The sequence below is a fragment of the Prunus persica genome, chromosome G1, assembly GCF_000346465.2.
Source record: "Prunus persica cultivar Lovell chromosome G1, Prunus_persica_NCBIv2, whole genome shotgun sequence".
Classification (NCBI taxonomy): Eukaryota; Viridiplantae; Streptophyta; class Magnoliopsida; order Rosales; family Rosaceae; genus Prunus; species Prunus persica.
The window spans coordinates 32,352,902-32,377,592 of record NC_034009.1 but is presented as its reverse complement, the minus strand read 5'-3'; the positions used below and the strand labels follow the sequence as shown (position 1 = coordinate 32,377,592).

General features: G+C 37.5%; 3 protein-coding genes across 3 annotated transcripts; 2 read left to right on the top strand and 1 right to left on the bottom strand.

Moving 5' to 3' along the window:
* LOC18789260 (probable metal-nicotianamine transporter YSL7) lies at positions 2,670–6,585 on the top strand. The gene is made up of 6 exons (XM_007225098.2): positions 2,670–3,287; positions 3,696–3,859; positions 3,973–4,070; positions 4,676–4,810; positions 4,881–5,070; positions 5,183–6,585. The coding sequence occupies exons 1-6, from the start codon at positions 2,909–2,911 to the stop codon at positions 6,317–6,319; spliced, it is 2,103 nt and encodes a 700-aa protein (XP_007225160.2). The 5' UTR covers positions 2,670–2,908; the 3' UTR covers positions 6,320–6,585.
* Positions 7,536–11,296, top strand: LOC18791854 (eukaryotic initiation factor 4A-3). Its single transcript, XM_007222721.2, has 8 exons — positions 7,536–8,060; positions 8,163–8,403; positions 8,522–8,602; positions 8,776–8,883; positions 8,975–9,094; positions 9,553–9,720; positions 10,179–10,265; positions 10,896–11,296. Exons 1-8 carry the CDS (start codon positions 7,768–7,770, stop codon positions 11,007–11,009), a joined length of 1,212 nt encoding a protein of 403 aa, XP_007222783.1. The 5' UTR covers positions 7,536–7,767; the 3' UTR covers positions 11,010–11,296.
* On the bottom strand, positions 11,582–24,107 carry LOC18791747 (MAP3K epsilon protein kinase 1). The gene is made up of 24 exons (XM_007225401.2): positions 23,618–24,107; positions 22,748–22,882; positions 22,266–22,286; positions 21,697–21,770; positions 21,402–21,492; positions 21,238–21,321; positions 20,962–21,063; positions 20,511–20,642; positions 20,066–20,137; positions 19,670–19,773; positions 19,304–19,406; positions 18,810–19,199; positions 18,271–18,606; positions 18,142–18,186; positions 17,426–17,605; positions 17,225–17,308; positions 16,816–16,907; positions 16,643–16,726; positions 15,049–15,884; positions 14,298–14,686; positions 14,078–14,212; positions 12,784–13,190; positions 12,481–12,595; positions 11,582–12,034 (listed from the first exon to the last, which is right to left on the bottom strand). The coding sequence occupies exons 1-24, from the start codon at positions 23,675–23,677 to the stop codon at positions 11,858–11,860; spliced, it is 4,248 nt and encodes a 1,415-aa protein (XP_007225463.1). The 5' UTR covers positions 23,678–24,107; the 3' UTR covers positions 11,582–11,857.

The window sequence follows — 24,691 nt, the reverse complement described above, 5'->3', positions numbered from 1 at the left end:
AAGTTATATGTTGTTGTATCTTGAAGGGTAGGTTGCCATATGTGAGGGTCTTTTTATTCCAGCAACCTGACGAATGGGCTTAAGCTGCCGAAAAGAGAAACATGTGAAATTACCCCATGTGCCTGAGTTCAAGAATCAGGCCTCAAGAATGCTTTGAAAGGGTAGTGAAGCCTTATAAAGCATCCTAGTTACCTTCACCAACAAAAGCAACAACTGCTTACGGATAATTTCTTAGCTTGGCATGAGAGGCTTGTGGCATGGGAGCAAAACCATCATGAGTTTAGCATAAACAGATAGAATGCTATGAATTCCTATGAGAAACAGGGGTTTTAAGATAAGGGGGAATGAATTCTAAGATGGTTTGTTGAAAAGAGAGGGAGATGAGGGTATAATGGGTGTGTTGAGTAGTTTCCGGCAGCTCGACGAAAATTCTGTTAAGTTTTGGAACAATTTACCAAAAGAGACAATGGGGAGAGATGGAAGGATGATGCTCGAAATTGCAGAGGTTTCAGAGATAAGAGATGAAGCTTGCTCTCCTGTGTGTTGCTTATGATAAAGAAGAAAGAGATAGAAGGTGAGGCACTTGGGCTTGATATTTCAAGCAGTTAGAGAATAGGCTTGCTCGACTGCTCTGGTTGAAATAGGTAAGAGGTACCTCATTTTATAGCATTTGTAAGCTCCTCCTTCCCAAGATACCCTAATGGGTTGTCTCCAATTTTGCCAAGTCTCCCATTTCATTTCTCTTCTCTCCCTTCGATCCATTCAATTTTGTGAAATTCTCCTCTGCCCAATACATAGAGACCAGATTTTTGGGAATTCAGAAGTCCAGCAGCCATTCCAGTGGTGATGGAGATTGCAGATATTTTGCTTGATTTCTTAGGCCTTCCTAAGGTGATAAGTTAACCCATTAAGGGAATAGGCTAATTTTCTAAAGTGATAGGCTATTTTACTGAGATGATGGGCTAATTTTTCCTAAAGTATTGGGTTTTTTTTTTCTCTCTTTTATGCTTACCCACATTTTGGGCTCGAGAAATGGGCTTGAGTTTTGGGGCTCCCAAGCAGCTCAAAATTTCCATTTCTCTACTCATCAATGGGCGTCATGAAAGCTCGTTACCATCCATACCACAACCCACTCAGCAAGTCCCGGGCATTTGTGTGGTTTGAGCTCACTTAAGCTTGTAGCGTGGCTAGGTGTAATAATAATGATTTTCCGCTTGGCATTGCATGTAGCTTGGCATGCTTGAATTTTATCGTGTTTGAAAAGGGATATGATGCTTGACATGATAATTAGCATGGGCTTGTAGAGCCAGTGCCTTTTATAGGCTCATTTCAATTCTTAGCTTGACAGATTGCATACTTATTTGGCATAGCACGTGGTCGTGGCTCATGCAAGCGTGAATGACGAACTTTCGCGTGCTCCATATCGGGTCTTTTCTTAATAAGACATTGCGCTAGGCCGGGAATTCATTTGGGCCGAACTGTGGATTTTGTGAGCCTCAACACCATACAACCTTACTACATCGAGACATTGTCTCTTAGGGACAAAATCTACTGCTAATAACAGTAAATGACACGCCTTAACCTAAAGCTATTATTTTGCTCAAGCATGAATGAAGAAAGATCTTATACGTCCCAAAAGATAAGTATTTTTCGGTTATTTTATTAATTTCATCTTATTTGCCATGTCAATAAAAATTATAATTTATTAACAATTATTTCTGTGATATTTTGTAAGTGAAGTCACATCCATCAACCAAATCTTCCAACAAAGATATCCATTAGAAGAAATGAACATTTGATTATTTAGCATGAGACAACTCATCCCGTGCAGTGCAGGGCCAAGAAGGGAATTGCATTTAAATCAAAGAAAATACAGAAAATAATGGTCTTTAGTGAAATAAATTGTATAAATATATATTTGGTATGGGATCTCCAGAAACGGCAAATCGCATCTGACATTCTGACTTTTATGCCATCTTACAACCTATCATTGTGTGCGTGCCTGGAATGCAAACCTTTTCAGAGTCCAAATAAACTTCTCCAGCTTTGGAATTTCCATTGTAATTAATTAGTGGGTAGGAGAATTTGCCGAAATGCAGGAAAATGCATCCATTCTAAATTCTAAATGCACACAATCACAGTCCAAACTAGAGTAGGAACATGAATTAATAATTCCTAATTAAATATTTCCCTACAATATATTTTGATGCCAACTAGTCAACCAATACTCTAGGTTTATAGCTTAAATTTAACTTCTAATTTCATAAGTATCGATAAAATTCACTTGAATTGACTCAAATGCCCTTAAAATTAGAACCCAATCAGACTTGGATTCTAAAGTTGCAGGAATCCATCGCATTTAAGTTTTAGGTTGATTTGGTAATTAAATTTAAGGGTGTCGGAGAGTCTACTCAAATATTTTTTATATATGGGTAAAATTATGAGCTAATAAAACTTAGGCTACAAAAAAGTAAAAACTATGTGATTCATATAGGATGGAATCTTTTAATAAAATAATATAGGATGGAATCTTCGAGAACGTAAAGCAGAATCTCTCAAATCCGTGTCAAGCAAAAAGTCTATGTAACAGCCACGCTTGAAACTCGCTATCTCCGACTCCTAATACGAAGACAATCACAATTTTGTTTTGGGTCCTAATTAGCGTGTGTAGAGAGAGAGAGAGAGAGAGAGAGTACGTACGCACTGGGATCATTCGTCCAACCCATTTTGGATTATGTTTTGGGAGCCCAAATATCACTCGTCCTAATGCTAGCTGGCTAAGACCTCCCCTCCTAAAATTAACACAACCAAAAATATATATAAAAAGGCTGAGAGAGCGGGCACAAAACCAACACACGAAGGCCGATCGATCGATCGATCAAATCGAATCGAATCGAAGAAATCAACCATGGAGAGAAGCGTCAGCAAACGCGGCAATACTCAAAGTGACGACTTCGAAGTAAAACAAATGGCTAAGAAGAAGGTGATTGTGGAAGAGGCATTCAAGACGACGCCGGTGCCTCCATGGACGAAGCAGATAACTGTGAGGGCAATGGTCACCAGCTTTCTCTTGAGCATTGTCTTCAACTTCATCGTCTGCAAGTTGAACCTCACCACTGGTGTCATCCCCTCCCTCAACGTCGCCGCCGGCTTGATGGGTTTCGCCGTCGTCAAAGGCTACACCGCCATGATTGAAAAATGTGGCCTCCTGAAGCAGCCCTTCACTCGCCAAGAAAATACCGTCATCCAAACTTGCGTCGTCGCCTCTTCCGGGATCGCCTTTAGCAGTATGTTTTCAAATTCAATTCATTCATTCATTCATTTATTCTCTTTTGTTATTCATGGAATGGAATGAAAGATTCCAGATCTCTATAATCATATATAATACTAATAGCAGAGAGAGAATTAATATTATATGAATGAATCTAACAAGAAGAACATCAAAAATTTCACCTTTTAGAATAGTGTATCTTTAATTTGGCCTTGCATGTGGAACTTGGATAAAAACAATATAATAATAATACTATTCTGTTTGTTCTTAGACGACTAGGATGGATGTTGAGAGAGGAGAGTCAGAGTCAAGAGACGTGTTAATATAATATTATTGAATTTGGGTATGCTTTTTTGCTGCTTATTGATCATCTAGTTAATTTAATTTAATTTAATTTAATTATATCTTGTTTGACATTAATTAGGTGGTACTGCAAGTTACATACTGGGGATGAGTCCAAAAATTGCTGCTCAAGGAGATGAAGGCAACACCCCAATCAACATCAAGCATCTTGACTTGGGATGGATGATTGGATTTCTCTTTGCTGTCAGCTTCGTCGGCTTGTTTTCCATTATGGCCCTGCGAAAGGTAGTTTGAATGTGAAATTACTACTTCATATCATCGTCAACACACACAAAACACAACATATAATATTAATGTACAAAGATTTAATTGGTTTTCTTTCCTTTAATTGCCAACAGATGATGATCATAAAGTACAAGTTAACGTACCCAAGTGGAACTGCAACTGCATACCTCATCAACAGCTTTCACACACCCAAAGGAGCCAAGCTAGCCAAGTAAGCCTTACTAACATATATAAATTTAAGGGAAATTGGCGGCTTTGACCCGGCTTCAATGTTTTATTCATTCAAAAAAGTCCCCTGCTGCAATGTTATAAAAGCTCCCTATTGGCCCCATATCACCTTTTTATCACTTTTTTTTTGTCTCTGAAATTGGTCTGCTCTCTCTCTCTCTCTCTCTCTCTCTCTCTCTCTCTCTAAAAAATTTGCTTCTTCTTCTTCTCTGATATGAAACCCCAAATTCAATTATTCTTGGCCTTTGAATTTTTTTGAAACTCATTCAAACTCAGCTCGTTAAAAGACAGAGAGAGAGAGAGAGTAGCATAATGTAAAGGCCTCGTCCCATAATCCCATTCAGACTTTCAAGTTCAGTTCCTTCCCAAACTCTCCCAAGGGAGTATGGAGTGTTTAAATTTAACTTGCATTATCTTCTTTTATGAATTAATGAGATCAGCTAGCAAGAAAACACACGTTGACTTCATTTCTAGCTTTACTTTGTATTTTCTAATTAAACCTTTGGAATTTAGAACTTGCTTCTCCTGAGACCTGATTTTGATTATGTGTTCATTGTATTTATTCTTCTTATGAACCATTTAACGCAGGAAACAAGTTTCTGTTCTCTTCAAAAGCTTCTGCTTTAGCTTTGTATTTGCCTTTTTCCAGTGGTTTTTCGCTACTGCCGATGGCTGTGGATTTTCCAGCTTCCCAACATTTGGTCTCAAAGCCTTTGCACACAAGTATGTCTACAAGTCTTTCTTAACTATTGTATTAATTCCAATATTAACTTGGATCGTAAATTGACTGCAGATTTTACTTTGATTTCTCATCGACATATGTTGGTGTTGGAATGATTTGCCCTTTCATGGTAAATATATCTTTGCTTGTTGGATCCATTATTTCATGGGGAATCATGTGGCCCTTGATTGAGCAAAAGAAAGGTATCTGGTACAGCGCTAATCTATCTGCCAGCAGTCTCCATGGCATCCAAGGATACAGGGTATGCCATCAAACTTCCTCTGCCGCAGCTAGCTTGTTGAATTTCCAGTACTTTATAGCATTTGCTTTATTTCACTATGTTTGTTCTGATGTTCTTAATTAATATATTGCAGGTTTTTATTGCTATAGCCATGATGCTTGGTGATGGTTTATTCCATGTAGTCTACATGCTATGCCTGACCACGAAAAGTCTTGCAACACACAAATCAGAAAAGAAACTAGACTCATCTTCATCACCATCTACAAATCCTGATGGTCTTGAAGCAGGGTCTTCAGAAGTCGTGTCTGCAAACTATGATGAAGAACGACGAATGGAGTACTTCTTGAAAGACCAAATTCCCAACTGGGTTGCGTTGGTTGGTTATGTTGCCCTTGCAGCCATATCCATCATTGCAGTGCCCTTCATCTTCCCCCAACTGAAATGGTACCATGTGCTGGTTGCTTATCTGATTGCCCCAGTCTTGGCCTTCTGCAATGCCTATGGCTGTGGCCTCAGCGATTGGTCCCTTGCCTCCAACTATGGCAAATTCGCCATCATAATCTTCAGTGCTTGGGTTGGCCTTGACCGTGGCGGTGTTATTGCTGGGCTTGCTGCCTGTGGTGTGATGATGAGCATTGTCTCTACTGCTTCTGATCTCATGCAAGACTTTAAGACAGGATATCTCACACTCTCATCTCCTCGATCTATGTTCGTCAGCCAAGTGTTTGGGACAGCCATGGGTTGTGTCATGTCTCCTTTGGTGTTCTGGTTTTTCTACAAAGCTTACCCAATTGGAGATCCAGGCGGCGCATATCCTGCACCCTATGGCTTGATGTACCGTGGAATTGCGCTCCTTGGAGTTGAAGGTGTGAGTTCCCTTCCCAAAAACTGCGTCACCCTTGCGGTGTCGTTTTTTGCAGCAGCAATTGCCATAAATATAATCAGCGAGCTGTTGCAGCGTTATGAAACCAAGTACAGAATCTATAGGTTTATTCCGAGCCCCATGTGCATGGCCATCCCATTCTATCTTGGTTCATACTTCGCCATAGACATGTGCGTGGGGAGCTTGATACTGTTCCTGTGGCAGAGGAAGAACAAGCAAAAGGCCGACGACTTTGCACCAGCTGTCGCTTCTGGTCTCATCTGCGGTGACTCCTTATGGGGTGTTCCAGCTGCTATCCTCGCAATTGTGGGAGTCAAAGCTCCTATTTGCATGAAGTTCCTCTCTGCTTCTGTCAACAACAAAGTTGATTCTCTTTTGAATGGGTGAAGAGGAAGAAGAAGAAGCTTCAGACTTAAGTTGCTAGCTTTGATTGTGTGTTTGTGTATTTAATGGCAGCCTACAGAATGCAGATGCCAGCTAGCTAGCTGTTTATTTCATTACTTAATTACATTTATATTCTGATCGATGTTACTATGTTAGTGGGTAGAATTCTCTCCTAGGTAGGTACATGCAAAAAAGAATTGGATTTCTGTTTCCTTCTTCATGATATTTTTGAAAATCTTCTTAATTTCTGTTTTCTACTTCTGTTTCAACTTTATTTATTGTTTACGCTCAATGGGTAAGCTTATATACACATTAAAAAAATTAGTCACACGCTTTGACTGAAAAATTGACCCCAACAAAAGAAAAAAAAACAATAACTGCCCTACCAAACATAACTGAAAGTTCATATATAGGCCCAGAAACAACTTTGGATTGGATCACTGTTTTCCTTTTGGGCCCAACGATACTCAGCAAAACGAAAGTAATTAGCCTACTTGTCATTAGTCTTCTTTTTCTTCTCTTTTTTTATAACTTAAGTTATCATTATTCTTCTCTTTAATATATAATCATCACAGTTGTTATTTTCTCAGTGAACTACCCTAATTAAAATACCATTAGAGAGAGAGGTTTCTTTTTTTTTTTCTTTTTTTTTAAAATAGAAAAACTAAAATACCCTTTAAAGTAGATAGAAAATTGAATGGCGTTAAAGTCAAATGACAAATCATGAATTTTGAAAATTTAAAATGACATTTTTCTTAAATTTTTCTTTAAAGTAATAAATTAAAACTAATGTATAAGTTCAGGTGGCATTTCGACAATTATCTCTTATTCTTCAATTAATAATCATCATAGTTGTTATTTTTTTAGTGAACTACCCTAATTAAATTTGTATATTAATATTTTGGTCTAAACTTTTTTGCTTTGTATAATAAAATCAATTACTTTACATACACGCAATATCCATTGGAGGCGAAAGAAATTTTTTTTTTATTTATAATTATTATCGTTGGGCCCTACTAAGAAATCATTAAAAATTAGAAATGAAATAAGAAAGGGCAAAAAGGGAACAGCGAGGCCTTTGCCAAGTTGCCAACTAACAAATCGTACGGCCATACGACTCAGGCGCCTAATTTGCTAATTCTAATTGGTATAGTACTACTAAATATTCCAACCAAAAAAAAAAGAAAAAAAAGAAAAGAAAGAAAAACCTTGAGTTTGAGCATAAAGCCTATAGCTTCGATAGGCGGTCGCTGATAAATTGAAAGTTTATTTATTATAAAACCCTTGGGTCTCTTGTCTTTCACTCTTTTCCTCGCGTGAATCGTTATCTAGTGAAACAAGGGCATTCTTTATTTCTCCTTATTTCTCTGAGGAAAGCGAGCAAACCCTAATCTAAACAGCAAACCAGTCTGATAGCTGTGGTAGTGGTCGTCTTCAGCATATAATCAGTCATGGCAGAGGCACTGACGAGACGCGGGGGAGGGATGACCGGGGACGAGAAGCTCGAGTTCGTGACGTCTGATGGGATAGAGCCGATCATGAGCTTCGATAAGATGGGTTTAAGGGACGATCTGCTCCGAGGCGTCTACAACTACGGCTTTGAGAAGCCCTCCGCCATCCAGCAACGTGCCGTCAGGCCCATCATTGAGGGCCGTGACGTCATTGCTCAGGCCCAGTCCGGTACCGGCAAGACCTCCATGATTGCCCTCACCGTCTGTCAGCTTGTGGATACCTCTTCCCTAGAGTACGCCCTAATTTCCATTCCTAGCCCCTAGGGTCTCTTTTTTCTTTTTGTTTGTTTGTTTCTCGGGAAAAAAATTTGTATCTGATGTATGAATGTATGTAGGGTTCAGGCTTTGATATTGTCTCCAACAAGGGAATTGGCGGCGCAGACGGAGAAGGTGATACTAGCAATTGGTAATTTCATAAATATAAAAGCCCATTCTTGCATTGGAGGCAAAAGCGTAGGCGAGGATATCAGAAAGCTTGAGTACGGTGTTCATGTGGTGTCTGGAACTCCTGGCAGAGTCTGTGATATGATCAAGAGGAGAACTCTTCGCACTCGAGCCATTAAATTATTAATTCTCGTTAGTCTCTCTTCTCTCGTCTTCATTTTCTCTGTTTTTGGCGGTGTCTTTTGGATTTCTCCCTTTCTTATTTTCTTAATTTCTGTCTCGCGTGGTTTGGTTTGTTTTTGCTTTCCAGGATGAATCTGATGAGATGTTGAGTAGAGGCTTCAAGGATCAGATTTACGATGTCTACAGATATCTTCCACCTGAGCTTCAGGTTTTCTTTCTCTCTTCATATATCTGTATACCCATATGCTCGTCCTCTTTGCTTATGTATTTTTTTCTCTCTCTGTAATTGTATTTCTCTCTAATATATATGCTGGGCATTGCTATGTTCCAAATCTTGTTCAAATTTAGTGTTTCTGTCTGAAATCAGTTGTAATGTTGTAGGTTTGCTTAATTTCTGCTACACTTCCTCATGAAATTTTGGAGATCACCAACAAATTTATGACTGAACCTGTAAGGATCCTTGTCAAACGTGATGAGTTGACTTTGGAGGTACGCAATGCTTCTGTATTGTATAGTTGTATGCATGCTTCCTTTCAATGCAATGTGAATTTTGTAGTAAATTGTGTAATTCTGATGACAGGGAATCAAGCAATTTTTCGTTGCGGTTGAAAGAGAAGAATGGAAGTTTGATACGCTTTGTGATCTTTATGATACTCTTACAATTACACAAGCTGTTATTTTCTGCAACACAAAGCGAAAGGTAAACTGTTATATACTGTCAGATTTGCTTTGTGATATTAATATCAAGTTTGACCCAAAAAGAAGGGTTGCAAGGTGGCTGTTGTTGGGTTATGGATTCTGGGTGCAAATTAGAAAATAAAATGGTTACCTGACCTGCCTTCGAGATATTTGATTTTTACTGACACACTAGCATATACAGTGGTCAATGTACATATAGTTATATTATTTAATAACAGATAGTTTAAACTTTTTTTTTCCTCATGTGTCTTATAGCCTACATAGTTATACGGTTTTTTTCGTTAGTGGCTACTCATTATACATCAATTCATACCTTTAGAATTCTAATCTGTCAGGTGAAAATAGAGGCATGCAAAAAAGGCTGTTTGTAATAGTTTTCCTTATGGAGCAAGCCATACCTTTCTGGTTGGTTAATTATTCCTTTCATGGTGCATCACTGATGCAATCTCATTCGGACAGGTGGACTGGCTCACTGAAAAGATGCGGAGTAATAACTTTACTGTGTCTGCAATGCATGGAGACATGCCTCAGAAGGAGAGAGATGCTATTATGGCCGAGTTTCGTGGTGGCACTACTCGCGTCCTGATCACAACAGATGTTTGGGCCCGGGGCCTTGATGTTCAGCAGGCAAGTTCCTTTTTCTCATAAATGTCTAATCATTAGATAGATGTAAAATCTCTTGACCTTGAATCGATTTTGTGTGAATAATTGAATAATTAACTGTTGAGTTATATTGAATTGTTCTTTTGTGTACCCATATGTGGGTGGGTAAACATGTTGTGGACATAACTATAGTTGTTTACCTGGGACTAATGCGGTCACCAAAATTTACAACTTGCCAGAGAAATTGCTATTAATCGAAGTGATGTTTTTGGAAATTCTTAATGAGTTTGTACTAGTTGGAGGGCCTAGAGAACCTTCAAGTGGGATTGCTTTTTGCTGCAAGGATTAGTTGTGCTATATCTGTGGGCTGTGAATATGCAGACTATAGATGTTTAAGTTGCCTCCAAAAAAACCTTTTTTCTTTTAATAGTTGTTTTGCTACACTTATTCTTAATGCTTGTTTATGTTTTTGCCTTCATCAGGTTTCCTTGGTTATCAATTATGATCTTCCAAACAACCGTGAACTGTACATTCATCGGATTGGTCGTTCTGGTCGTTTTGGGCGCAAGGTTTGTATTCTTTAATCATTATTGGTGGTGGTGTAAGTTTACACCATCTTACATTTTTTGTGCGAGTTATATATTATTTATTGATAGATCCAATGTTGTGTTTATGCTTTTTTCGTATGCCAAATTTGAAGTTAATTTGTTGCCTCTTAACAATTCCATCTATATTGTATTAGAAATTGCATTTTTCGCCCTACATCTTATGCCAGAAATTTTGTGGTACTAATGAGATCCCAATGGCATTTAGTTTAAGGATAGATTGAGAAATAGTAGAACCACTTATAAAGTTATGAGATGTGCAACATGGTTTGGTTGAATCCATAGTTCAAGCCATTTTTAGATGAGTTGGCTAGTTATTTGGATTGATAGATCATTTTAGATACTGCACCCGTTGGGCATTTGTAAACTCTCTAGCCAGTTTGTGCCCTTAAAAAATTATCCTGCAAATGCATTCCTACTGCACATTTTTAAGTTGACCATTTATGAGTTGGTGTGAAAGATGCTTCATCTGTGCTATTAAGAATCAATATTGTGTTTCATAATGTATTTTTTTAAACTGGTGTTATTTATTTCTTTTCGTTAGCATATTTGTTTGCAAGTGCTGATTAAAATGGGCTATTTGATTGTATGTAGGGTGTGGCAATAAACTTTGTCAAAAGCGATGATATTAAGATCTTAAGAGACATAGAACAGTATTACAGTACCCAGATTGACGAAATGCCAATGAATGTTGCGGACTTGATATGAGAGTTGCTAGCCATCCTGTGTGCAAATGGACGTTGGTTGTTCTGATGTTGATTGACTAATTTGTGCAGTTGCCCTGGCTTTATTTTGCAATGGATTGTACACTAGCATTAGTTGGAATGATTTTGAGTTATGATAACGTGCTTTAAAGTTTCACATTAGGCTGGTGTGACAAATTTTAAGCACCTTGTGTGCAGATTGGGTACTTACTGTATTTGGGTTTTGTTGTATTTGGTATTGAATTCAAGTTAATTTATTAGTTTTGCGCATGCTCGCTCTCTTGATGTGAATATTGCGCACAAGTCAACAATCATACAATCGTGAAGGTTGCACCCAAAGCTTACTAACGTTTGATTCAATAGCTTGAATCCGCGATATTTCTTTTTCTGAGATACCAAAATGCATCTATTTACTAGGAAAGTCCACTCCAACATGATAATCCTAAGGTTTTCCTGGGCCCATCCCCTGCAGTTGGAGGTTACAAAATGTAACCAAGTTACCCCCCAACCCACAGTTTTAATTTTGTTAAGGCACGATCCAGAATTGGGAAACAAACAGAAGTGATAGCAGTAGGAGAGCATCACCAATCGAAGACACGTAATTAATATTGAGATAACTGTCTACGGAAAAAGCTTACAACACACTTTAGACCAACTTGAACAACACATGGAAAAGAGTAAAGCTCGGAAAATTATTTAAACCAAATGAAGGCAATCGAAGCAGCTCACTGATATTAAAAAGAAGGCTACGTTTGCAACCAGAACGGGGAGAAACTAAAACTTTGGGAACAAAAAGGGGCATAAATACACTTTTCCTAAACAATCCAATATACAATATACGAGAGCTGGAATTTACAATACGGTGTTAATATGGAGTGCTTTAAGCAGCGAAGTAGCCATTTGTTTCACCAACACTTGGCCTCCAGAGCGTTGCCCATCTCTGCGTTCCTCTATTAAATTCTGTAGCTTCTGAGGCAGATCATTCTCCACAATTAACTGCTTTGGCCGCGGGTGGTGCTCATAAACAGCCTGCCATGAGAGATTTATAGGCGTTATAATAACAATTGGAAGCAAATACATAGGTTTCAACAATACTATGTATCTTAACATTATAAAAAACATGAATGAGTAGTATATACTCATAAAAAGACGAGGTCACACCCCACTCTATCAATCATAAATTTGGTCCTTGTGGTGCCTTAATCCAACATCATGGTTCAGTTACGAAAATTACAATTGACCAAACAAATAAAATCACAGAGGACATGTCATAAAAACACTAATAATATCCAACAGAAAACATGAGTCAGTTCTAAATCAAGTGATTTGGTTGTTATTCAGTTTCCCACTGTGATAGCGTTGCACCCCATTTAAACCCTTTCAGGGTCAACATTAGCGTATCATATTCTCTTTGTATTTTCTCAAAGTCATCACAGATGAACCAAGATGAGATTCAAGAAAAAGTATTCTCTCACCTTTATCAGTTTAAGAAGATTTAGACGGGCAATGGCATCCCGATGGTCCAGTCTTGTAATAAGCAGCGGTGTCAAACCATTAACAGCTAATGTTGTATTAATTCGAGATGATTTCCTGCATAAGGACAAAAGAAAAAAATGGTCGTTCATAAATGAGGCAACTTTCATAAATAAAAACCTTCCAGACATAAGACGGATTATTTTTTTATGGGCTTGCCAAGAGGCTATTGCCTTGTGAAACAGTTAATTCAAAAATGGCTATATATATATATATATATATATATATATATATAAATCACATACGTGATAATTTTCAAAAATGGCTCCAATATGTGCACGAAATACTGTTCTGGACAGCACTGGAAGAATTTCACCAATTTCTGAACTGCATCCTTTCTCAACAACGCTTGTTCCACCTTCCGGTTGTCATTGTCAAGAGCTAAACAAACAGCAATGGAATCCAATGCGGTCACAGACCAAAGCTCATCCTCGAGAAGGCTCAAGTAAACATCCAATCCACCATGAGCCCTTAATTGCTCCCTTGAATTACGTGATGCATGAGCCATATCACACAGTAAAGGCAACGCATATTGTTTCAAAGGAGAATTAGACTCAATAAAATGCATTAAGTGTGGAATTATTCCATTCTCAGCTGCTTGTTCCTGTCTTCTCTTGTTAATCTTGCAAAGATTGAATAGGGCATTGAGGACCTGCAAAAGAAGTAAAGAACAATGTGGTAATCAGAAAACTTAAGACAGACCAAAATGATTATAAAAAAAAGGACAAACAGTTCTACATAAAACAGATATGCATGAATATGTAAAACACAACCCGAAGTAATTCGCTCTGAGTGGCATGATTGTAATTTGTACTACTGAATACCGGGACATTCTATTAACACAATTGTTTTCTGGACATGGTAGTACTTTTAATTGTTCTTTGCTTTTAGTTAGATTTTAAAAGTTATGCTTGTATCACCGGTGGACTTCTTGTTCACTGCTGTTTACCTTTTTCTTTTCATTGTATATTAAGAAATTTCCTGTTTCTTATCAAAAGCATCCTATGTAGAGTTAATATCCATACAGACTAAAACACTGAAAATTTAAAGAGTTCTACGATGAGGTGCATATGTATGCTGTTCTTAGAAATAAAAAAGAGCTGAGCATGAAACTTTTGGTGACCATGTATATGGACATTTTGTTATAGTATAAAACCTATCGTCAGAAGATAAATGATTCTTATACAGCACAACATGGAACCGGAGTATGGAAGTACAATGTTAACTCTAAAAAATAAATGAGAAATTTTTTCAGTTTTTCTCAGCAAGGCAAAGAGGACAAGAACTTGAAATAAAATTTTAGAAACTTTTTCAGTTTTCCCAAGTACTTTTCCATTATAACATCAACTTTACTAAGATGACAATATAGTAGAACAATAAAGGACAGAAAGAGGTCACATACAAACACAAGTTGACCACTTACGTAACTAATTACTAAAAAAAAGATCATATATAGTATCAAACAACAAAGACTGTAAAATGCACAGCTTACAAGCCAAACATTCACTGTCACTGTTAGAAATAGGACAGAAGGCCCACCTCATGATGGATTTGAGATACAAGAGCTCCTTCTTTGAGTTCGAGATTGGGAATCAAATATTTAATTGCATCTGCCCGCTGAAGATTCTCTAAGCAGTTTGGATCAGTTGATAAATAGTTGACACACTTCAGTATCTGTAAAATGACAGAGCACCAACATTATCTAGGGTTACAGCACATAAATCACTGAAGATTAAGAGAAATGTAACTTTCAAAGTACCTTTAAAAGAATTGGGGGCTCCACCCTATTGAACATCTGGAAAAGACGGCTGAGCAAACTTTGGCTACACATGTATGATTTTACAGTAGTATCTGCTTGTGCAAACTCAAGCAGAAGATCTGCCACCTTTTCTAGGTATTCCCTTGCAACATCTGCATTCAACGTTGAAACCATGTGGGAAAGTAAACCTGATGATGTTGCACTGCCTGGCCTAGCATTTAGAACACCAGAACCAGACAGTACTCCTGATGCCGTCTGAGAGGCTATCCCAGAGGTCGAAGCAGCTCCTTTGTTAGATGCTAGTGTTCCTATCTCCTTATTTATTGTTTTATGAGAAATTCTAGCAGTGGAATCAAGATTCCCATTTTCTCTACCACGTTGAGAGACATCTGTATAATAATGAATAAATCAATTACCTCTACATAAATAGATAAAAGATGCCTAGCTGATTCAAAGAGCTATTATTAAGTACAAAAATATTATGTATAAAAAGAAAGCAATTAAAATTAATTTTTTTTGGGTGCAAATGTTCCTAATACGGGTGGAAGGATAATTCATGTTTGAGTCGTCAGCTCCTAACACCAGGAGAGCCAGTCTATATATAGTTTACATGATTCCAGAAGATAATACACATATATCCATGTACATACATATATGTTTGAGGATAAAGCTTTAGGAATTACTAGTGACACAGACAGTCATGTTCACAAATTATAAACTTAGAAACTGATTAGATAAAGAAAACTGTTACCTGCAAATTCAGCCATCAGGAAATCTAATTCACCATTTGTCTTCTTTTCATTAGACGCATGTAAAAGGGGCAATATACTTTCATGTCTCTCCAACCCTGGTAGGTGGCGTACATACTCAAGCTGGCCAGAAAAGTGTCTGGAAGGAGGCTCTTTCTCTAACAAACTAAGAAGGGGTCGGACTTGCTCTTGTTGAGCAGCTACTGTTGTGGGAAACCCATTTGATGTAACTTCCATCATTTTTGGAGGCCTATCTGTGGATGCCCTACTAGAAGAATTAGTGGCTCGCTGCTGCCTGAGGTCAAGATCTCCTCGTTCTTTGGTTGTTATGTTTACAACTTTATCTACAGATGTTGAGTCTGGCAATTTAGAAGGAATGGAAGCTTCCACTACCACACTGCTAGACTGCGCTCTATCCGTATCTAGATGAAGATATCTGGGGTCTGATTGATTGGCATCTAACCTTTGGGAATTTGAAGTTGAAGCACGTGCAGGTTCTGCTGTTCCAGTTGACAAATGAAAATCAATCATTCCATGCCTAGCCTTGGACATATCATGCTGATCAGTTGTAGGAAGTGGTGTGTCACTCTGAGCAAAAATTGGATGACCAGAATCCAATGAACCAGACCGTGCGCGCTGAGCTGAACCATCATGTGGAAATCCACCCCCACCAGATATAGAAGCTAGACGAGTTGCCTCATTCAAGCTATAAAGGGTGTTAATAAGTCTGAGCAGTATGCCATTCTTTGCAGCTATGCGACAAAAATCATTTCTAGGAGTTGATCTCTGAAGCTTAAAGACTTGCCACATCCCGTCAATGGCTAGATGAACCATTTCCCTGGATAGAAAAAAGTCAAATCATATATTCACATAAGCTTTCTTGCTTAAAAAGTTTCTTGGCTATTCAGAGTATATTTGTTGAGCAGTCATCACCAACGCTCATAGCCAAACAGTCTGACCAAAGATCCAATGAAGTTTAAAGTTGTAAAGTTGTGGATTACGGGTCCAGTTTCTTTGCATTTCTCAATTTCAATAATGTATCAGTTCTGTTTCCAATCCAAAAGAAAGGGAGGTGTGTGGAGTTTTTTACAAGGTTTTTGTTTCCATCATTAGAATCTAATACTTGGCAAGGACTGGTGCATTATGTATCAGCGTTTCACAAAGTGTAGCTAAAATTTTAATTAGAAGTTTCTTGACCACAAAGAGTAGTCAATCATAGCCACTGGCCCTCGCAGCCAAATAGTTACTCACCAGTTTTAAATGAGAGGTTCAGGGTTCAACTTTGTCCATTTTCAAATGCGGACACTTTGTCCAAATTTTTGTAATGCTTAAGTTTTTTAAATTAAAATTTCTCTATTTTCAGCGGGAAAAGGGTTCAACCGATTAGAAACAGACAGGCAAATCCCTAGAGGAAGCCAACGAGAATAACCCGCACCACCCCCCCCCCCCAACAGAGAGAGAGAGAAGCTGCAGAAAGTTGGGTAACTGTTAATTAGGTTACTTCTGAGTATTTGTGCCATTGTTTGTGCTATCACCAACTCGACCCAAAAATTTAACAATCAAAAACAGTTGTTCCACACACTTAACACTACAAACCTGAATTTTGCATAATCAGCCTCTAAAAAGCCCACCAGAACAGGTATTCCACGGCAAGCTATAAACATTTGCAATGTCAAGGGGCTGCAGAAAAGAAGCCACTATGTCAACCTCAAACAATCTTTTCTGGTGAATAATGAAAGAAAATCATGACTAACTACAAGGAGCACAACCTTGACTGACAAAGCTGCTGTAAGAAATAAGCTGCTTCCATACGAATTTCCCGAGAATGATTAGGAACCGCAAAGCTCATTACCACTGGGATCTGTCATATAAATTAGCGATAGGCATAACTAATACCTAAAATTAACAATAAGCTACAGCATAAAACTCTTAGAGGTAAAAGACAGAGATAGATGGAAGAAGCAAACATGGATGTGTGTGTGTGTGTACTCTGCTCATTAATGCAGAATTGTAAATGTATTCAATCTTTTTGAGAACTAAAAATGCCGAAAATCACATTAAGATAACAAGAAGTTTCAATGCCGCCAAGTTTAGTCCAAGTGAGCCACTCTGTCAGAGCCTACAAAGATCCAACTAAATAATAACAAAACATAAAAACCTGATTGCATTAGTACTCACCAGACCAACAAGACAAGCATTCTCCTGGAAATCAGTATTATCTTTGATTATCTGATTTATAATTTGAAGCACAGAGCATATAACCTGAAAAGGTGGGAAACAATAATCACGTATAGCTGCAGTAAGGCTAATTTCTAAGTAGGCATGCATCTCAAGATTTCTCAAAAACATGACCAGATACGGTAAGAAAGGTTAACATACACGGGTTTTAGGTACTTCAAGCAATTCCATTAGAGGGAGCAAACCATGCTGGGTAACAAAAACACTTTTCTGCTCTGGGCGCTGATGGAAGATAGCAATGAGTTTCTGACAGGCAGAAACAATAACATCTTCTGATTCATCTGGTCTCAGTGACCCAACCAACCGGCTAAACTCAACAGCCTACCAAAGAAGAAATAGCAGAAATTATTGCTTCTCCAAGTCAAAAAATAGCACACAAATATATATAACATTGGTGTGAAGCTTCTGCCTTACAATCTGTAAGGCATAACACTGCACCAATGTCTAACACTCACTTGAGAGTAAAAAAAAAGTTCCTGTATCTTTAATAAATTCCTGTTTCTTACCCAAAAGATGAATAACAAATTTGACACTCATAAAAGAAATTGCATTTGTTAACCTCAGACGTGCAGCATCATAATATTGTCTCATAAATAATGCAGAGACTTATAGACAGTTATCACTTTCTTTTGCAATGTTTTTTTCCTGTAAATAAGGAAACATATATGACAATTTAAGCTAAGCTATGCAGAAATCCCATGTATGCTAAGCTATTGAAGCAACCTCTATTTCGAACATGGGAACTCCATACCCGAGCCACTCCATTAAAGAAGGAAAAACTCTCACACATCCTTACATCCTATGACAATAGCAAATTCAGCTAAATGCATTAAAAAATACAAAATAAGTGTAAATACCTGTAGGGGAAAAAGGTTCTCTCCGGGCAACTTTTCATCAAAAACCTAATAAACAAAAAAATATATTGCAAAAGGTGTCAGGGAACGAGTCAACGCATCAAACACGAGGACTCAACACTTAAAACATACCAAACCACCAATATCAATCACATCATCTTTGAGAACACCCATCATAAGCTGTAACAGGTTGCCACCACTGCCGTTTGCCTGACCCATTTCGCTCTCCATTTGTTTTTGAGCAATTGTAGCTCTCAACTTTGTAGCCAGGTCACTTTTCCCAGCATCATTAGCAGATGTAGTTCCTTGGTTCAAAATTGACATAGATGCAGATGTCGAAGCCTCAGTTGCCTTATCCTCCGGATGTTTATCCAATGGATGAAATAGATCATCCAAGGAAGCATCTCCTGGAGTATCACTAAATTTACTGAGTTCATTCCCTCCCAAAGGGACTGGCATCTTGGCAGCCTTCAAAACGACAGACACAAATCTAGGAGTAAGAAATATGAGGGATTAAAGGTAAAGTAGTAACAACCTCTACGCAGAACTTCAAAATATGACACAAAAATTAACATTACCCAAAAAATAGAGAACACCAAACTGATGTCCAACATGCATAAAATGACAATCAAATAGTTAGATAAAATCAACACCAATTAGTGCAACCCTACCTTTTGAAAGCTACCGTCCTGATTTCTTTGTCCAAAACCGAATGATCTATAGCCAACACCTTTTCCTCCATGTTTACCACTTACGTTTTTTGTCATTGATTCAGGAGATCTAACCTCACCATTCGCCAGCACTGCATCATGGTTACCCTTATGTGGTAGGTCATCAAGTTCAGTTGGGTCAGAGGTAGCCAATTCCTTATTAGAAGGTATTTTGTCAGAACCATTTTGAAAAGATGACTTTTCATGGATAGCTAATGTGGGAACCTGATCCGTCACATCATCTTCTAAATCATCTGTTTTCTCCTCAGAAAATTTTAGAACTGAAGCAGGGTCGTCATCGGATTTGCTCATATCAGAAACCTCAGTTGATAATAACTCTTTCTTAGAGTCCTGAAGTACAAAAAACCCAAGTCACTGGCATAATACCAAAGCTACTTCGCTCCCGAAAACTATTAAGCCTATAGTTTGCTTAGTGCGAAAAGGCAAAGACTCACTGTTTTAATGGTGGACGCAGCTACTTCCACTTTCTCTGCAGGACTTTCACCAGAGCCCTGATTATCACCATTGGAAATTTCTGCATCAATTGAAGCATCTTTTCTGCAAAGTAACTGGGTTTTTTAAAATAAATTTCCAAAAACAATCCCAACAAGCTAAAAGTTGTTCCCAAAAAAAAAAAAAAGTACTGACAATACAAATAGTTCAAAGGAAGCCAAGACAATGATGTGGATACACTAAAGATTTAGACAATTATTATACACATTATACAAATCAGAACAGAAGACATCGATGCTAAAGGAAAATGGTGCCAAGTATTCATTCCATAAGAAAGAACTGCATAGGATGAACTCGATTACATCTACCTTAGTGTTCCACTATGACGAATTGAAGATTGCAAAGCTCGCCGGCAGTTTTGTATCCAAGGGTGAGAAAGCAATGTCTTTGCATCAGGGCGGTGCCTAGCATCCTGAGATATGCAAGTAAATTGCTATGGATCAATAAAATAAAGTTAAATCTTACTCATTCTGAGTAGTTTCAGAAAGAGAACATCAAGGCTATGACTTGGGGTTACATTACTTGGGGAAACAAGTAACCTCAAAATCATCTCATTGAAATGGATGGACTGGACAACAATCCAAAATTTCAAGCTGTGTGCTGTGTCAAATATAAACACAGCATAGATAAATTTAATGCTAAAGTTACAGCGATTATCCCAAACTTAGAAAAGAACGATGGATCAAAGAATAGCTCTGCCTCACCTTCTTAAAGCACTGACCCAAAAAATCAGTAATATCATGAGATAAGCTGTCAGGTATGGGAGGATGCTCATCCTGAAAGAATTGAAGGCAAAGGGGAAAATGAAAACAAGAAAAGAAGAATGTCACTGTTGCCACGCGATGTTTAAGCAAATTAGCTTTAATGGGAATTTCATGAACACAACAAGAATAAAGGAGGGGGCAAGAAAAGAGCTTTAACTGCAAGCTGACATCATTTTGGGCATTCTATTAGTTAATAAATGACCAGTTCAAAATCAGTAGTAAGTGCTTCTCTCACTAACAAAACGAAAATGCATACAGCTTGAGAAAATTAGGCTATGTAAACAACAAAGTCTATTTTGCAAAAAGACTTGACAGTCTTCTCAGAAACAAGTTTATCCTAAAAAAAATTCCAACAATAAGCACACAAAAACAAAGTTAAGCACACCTGAACAATACGAAACAGTGCTGGCATGGGCTGTAGATCATAGTAAGGAGGTACACAAGTAAGAAGTTCAATAACAGTGCAGCCAACACTCCAAATGTCCGAAGCGGCACAAACCCCCGACATTTCAATCACCTAAAACATAGATCATTTTCATCAAATTGAGACCTCTCATTCACAAATTCATAACTGAATCCAAAGCATGATTCATGCTTTTTGTCAGCACGGATTCTGCATGCTGCAGAAAACAAAATTCATTTGACATCTTACATTTACCCCTTGCATGATCATGCTAGTCTGTTTGTGTGGGTTTTGTCAAGATCAATAATTTTTTTTTACTAAGGAGTAACCAGCTTTCTTTAATTTTTTTTTTAATACTTAATTTGGGAATTTTAATAAGGGGGGAAGAATTGCCTGTAAAAGTATCTTTCGTCTCAAAAAAGGAAAGAAGTACCTCTGGGGCCATCCAATATGGCGTTCCAACAACCGAATGTGTATTGACATCCGCCTCAGTCAGTTTTGTCGCAACACCAAAATCAGCAAGTTTCACAAGCCCCTGAAAAGGACAGATCACACCAATCAAGTAATATAATAAGTTATGGACATTGCTTGGCTCCTTACATGTAAGGAGCCATTCCTTCTTACAGACCAATCACAGTCAGACACATTTGCAAAAGTAACTCAACATAACTACCAAAAAAAGATTATTTATGCATGCACATAAAATCACCTCTTTAGTTGTCAAAATATTTGCACCCTTGATATCCCGATGGATTACACCCTGTTCATGTAAATACACCAACCCCTCCAAAACCTATATCATAATGAATATCAAGTTAAAATATCTGAACTGCACACACATACAAATGACAATTTTCAAGGACATTAGTGAACCTGAGCAATGTACACAGCTACCAAAGATTCTGGAAAAGGTCCAAACTTATTTGGCTTGATAATGTTTGCAAGTGAGCCATTCTCCACATACCTACAAGTATAACAATCAAAACATTATTGAACAGGAGAAAACAAATACAAACAAGATAATCAACACTAGGAATATGCTCGATGAAAGAGACATTGACATTTCAAAAAGTTCTTTTAGTAATAGAACAGTCATAGAAACATCATGCGGAGTTTTCACAACAGAGTTTCCACAGGACATATTACGAAAACTTGAGAGCTCCCTTACTCTAGGACTATGTGAAGATGAGTCTTTGTCTTTAAGGATCCAAGGTACTTCACAATGTTTTTGTGGTTTAAGTTCTGCAAAAATAAATTGCAAATACCGTAAGTACCGTAATCAGTATGTATTTCCTTCAAAAGGCACTTGGAATGGGCAGTATTAGCTGCTGCATAAATCATAGTAGGTTAGCAAAGGGCTGCTCAGCAACAGCATATCAGAACAAAATGCATCACAGCACCGTATAGAGTGGGACAAGTTCAGAGAGGCCAAAATTTCAATAAGCTTTTTGCTAAAATTTTAACCAACAAGAAGACACATAAATAATACCTAGAATTGACTGCAACTGTTTAATAAAGAACATGAACAAGGTTAAACATGTAAATGTGAGGGACAAATAAAAAAAGTCAACCCATTTCAAAGGGTCATTGTTTAAGCCCCATAATCTTCATCTGAAACAGGTGCTGCTGACATGCAATGATGGGACATGATATATAGTAAGATAAAATTTCAGCTTAGGGTATATAACTGACATCATAAAAGCAAACACAAGAATACAGGAAAAAAAAAAACTGTACCTTGAGCAAATCAATCTCTTGCTAAGATGTCACCGCATTGTACAACCAGAGAAGCGATCATATGAAAAACAGCACCCAGTGAGCCAAATTAAAGTAGTACACATTGGAAACATCAAATGTGGAAGAGATGGTATGTTTAAGTAACACAAAGGAATAGAAATCATAATTTTGATTTCATGTACATTGCTGAATTTGCAAAAATGTAAAAATTAATTCTTCTGGGAGAAACAAACTTCAAGACAAGCCATATCTGCATAAATACATATGTATTTTACAGAAATTAACCAAAAAATTGTGCTATTTCAGTAAATCAGCTTCCAGAGAGATTAACATAAAGAAGAAATCTTAAGCGCAATCAAGCTGATGAACTTTTAAGAAAATGACTTTTGAAAAAAAAAAAAAAAATTCATGCAACTTTATTTCCTTTAATTAGTTTCATGTAAAAATAACTAAAAATTGTACAAAGAAAAAGCTGGTCCAACCATTATAATGTTGAGATCCTCCTGAGCAATATTCTCCAAAGAAACTTGTTTAATAGCGACAAAGTCTCCATTCTCCAAATCCAACCCCTTGTAAACTCGACCATATGCTCCCTTTCCAATCTCATCTCCAAGCATCTACACCAAAATTATTTAAATAATTCAAATTCCGACCGAAAACATGAAAACCTGAAAATATTTTATTGATATCTTAAGACCATAGCTAGTTGTTGACGAATTTATCTTAATTCTTTGAGAAGCAAGTAAGTTGGAATAAGGGGCGGGGGAACATGTTGAAATACTTTCTACCAGTCAAAGACATCTACTTGAGCAACAAATACTAGATTCAGCATTCCAGTTTCTAAGCAACTAAATGGAGAGGAGTGTCATTTAAAAGCCACAAACCATGCAGCTGAAAACCACAAAATTCATAACCTCAAAACAGTTAGGACTCTAATGCTCAATTAAGAAATTGCAGGGAAAGAAAAACAAAGCAGTGTTCAGAAGCATATACATACATACATACATACAGATTCGAATCAGAGGGAAAGACCGCCCAACAACCAACTGACCAATCACAACTAAGTCGCTCACTGGACAAGCTACTTTCATGTTTACCATACGCAAAAAACCTTCATAAATCAATACGATCAAATTCAAAAAGAACTTTAAAACCACAGTCGTAGAAACAAAACCCTAATCCTCCATTTAGTTGCCAATTAATGCGGAGAAGAAATATAATCGACAAACACTATCCACATTCTGATTCTAATATCTTCACCCACATTTTGCAACCAGCCAAACACAAATTAGACATTACATATGCGTCGGAAAGCAGAAAGTGTAGATTGCAAAATTGAGCTCTCTTCTTACATATTTGTTATCGAGAGTCTTGGATTTGTGAAAGTGGGACGACCCCGCTTGCCTAGACATCTCGGCGGAATCGGCTACTGCTGAGAAACCCTAGGGAAAATGAACCATGAGAAGAAGTAGCAACCGAGAGAGCCAGAGAGAGAGAATTAGGTTGTGATGCGTGAGATTGCCCGGATTCTAGGAAGGGAGGCCCGAGCAGAGCTCCGACGCGTACAGAGAGAATGTAGGGGATGCTCCGATTGGTGGGGTGGTGGGTATTTTTAAGAATTATTAAGAATCAAGAATTAAGGTGGTGGTGGTGACATGATCATCATAAAAACTATCATCATTCGTCACATAGCCAAATTAAATTAAATTAACCGACTAAAGAGAGAGCACAATCCGACTCAAAAATGATGATGGGGCAATTGGACAACAGCGAGGATACTTATGTCAATTAACGACTTAGAAAGGTCAAATGGAATGGGAATGTTTTTTGTTAGAAACAAGAAGTGGCCAGTCATGGGAAAGGGAAGAGGGGTGATTTGGTACTATCCACAAAGGATTGATGACTAAAATTTATCTCTATAATTCTCTTGAAAATGATAGAATTATGAGGGATAAGTTTTAGTCATCAACCTCTTATGAATAGCCTTATTTCATCCTCCAAGTTAGACAACAATATTTATATTATGTCTTAATTGCTAATCTAGTCTAGTCCAATCCTCCTAACAAATTTGATATGTAATCAAAGCGCTTTGTTTCGATGTAGATAGTGGAATAATATTTTTCTCTCTTGTTGTCATGTCGGGTGGAATTTAAAACTTTTATATATCAAATTGACACATAAACCATCAAATTTAAATTTAATATTAAATATTTGACATTTCTCTTGCATATAATCTTATCTACCTTTTTTACTAGGGATCTTCTCAATTATGTGGAATTTATAAATTCGATGAGTCGCACGATCCGATATTAGAAGTATGATTGATCAGTTCCGATCTCTTGGACCATAGAAATCCAAGATATTGTGGTCACTCACCGTTGGATATTAATCCAATTGTTCAAAAAAGTTTCTTAAAAGGAGTGCAA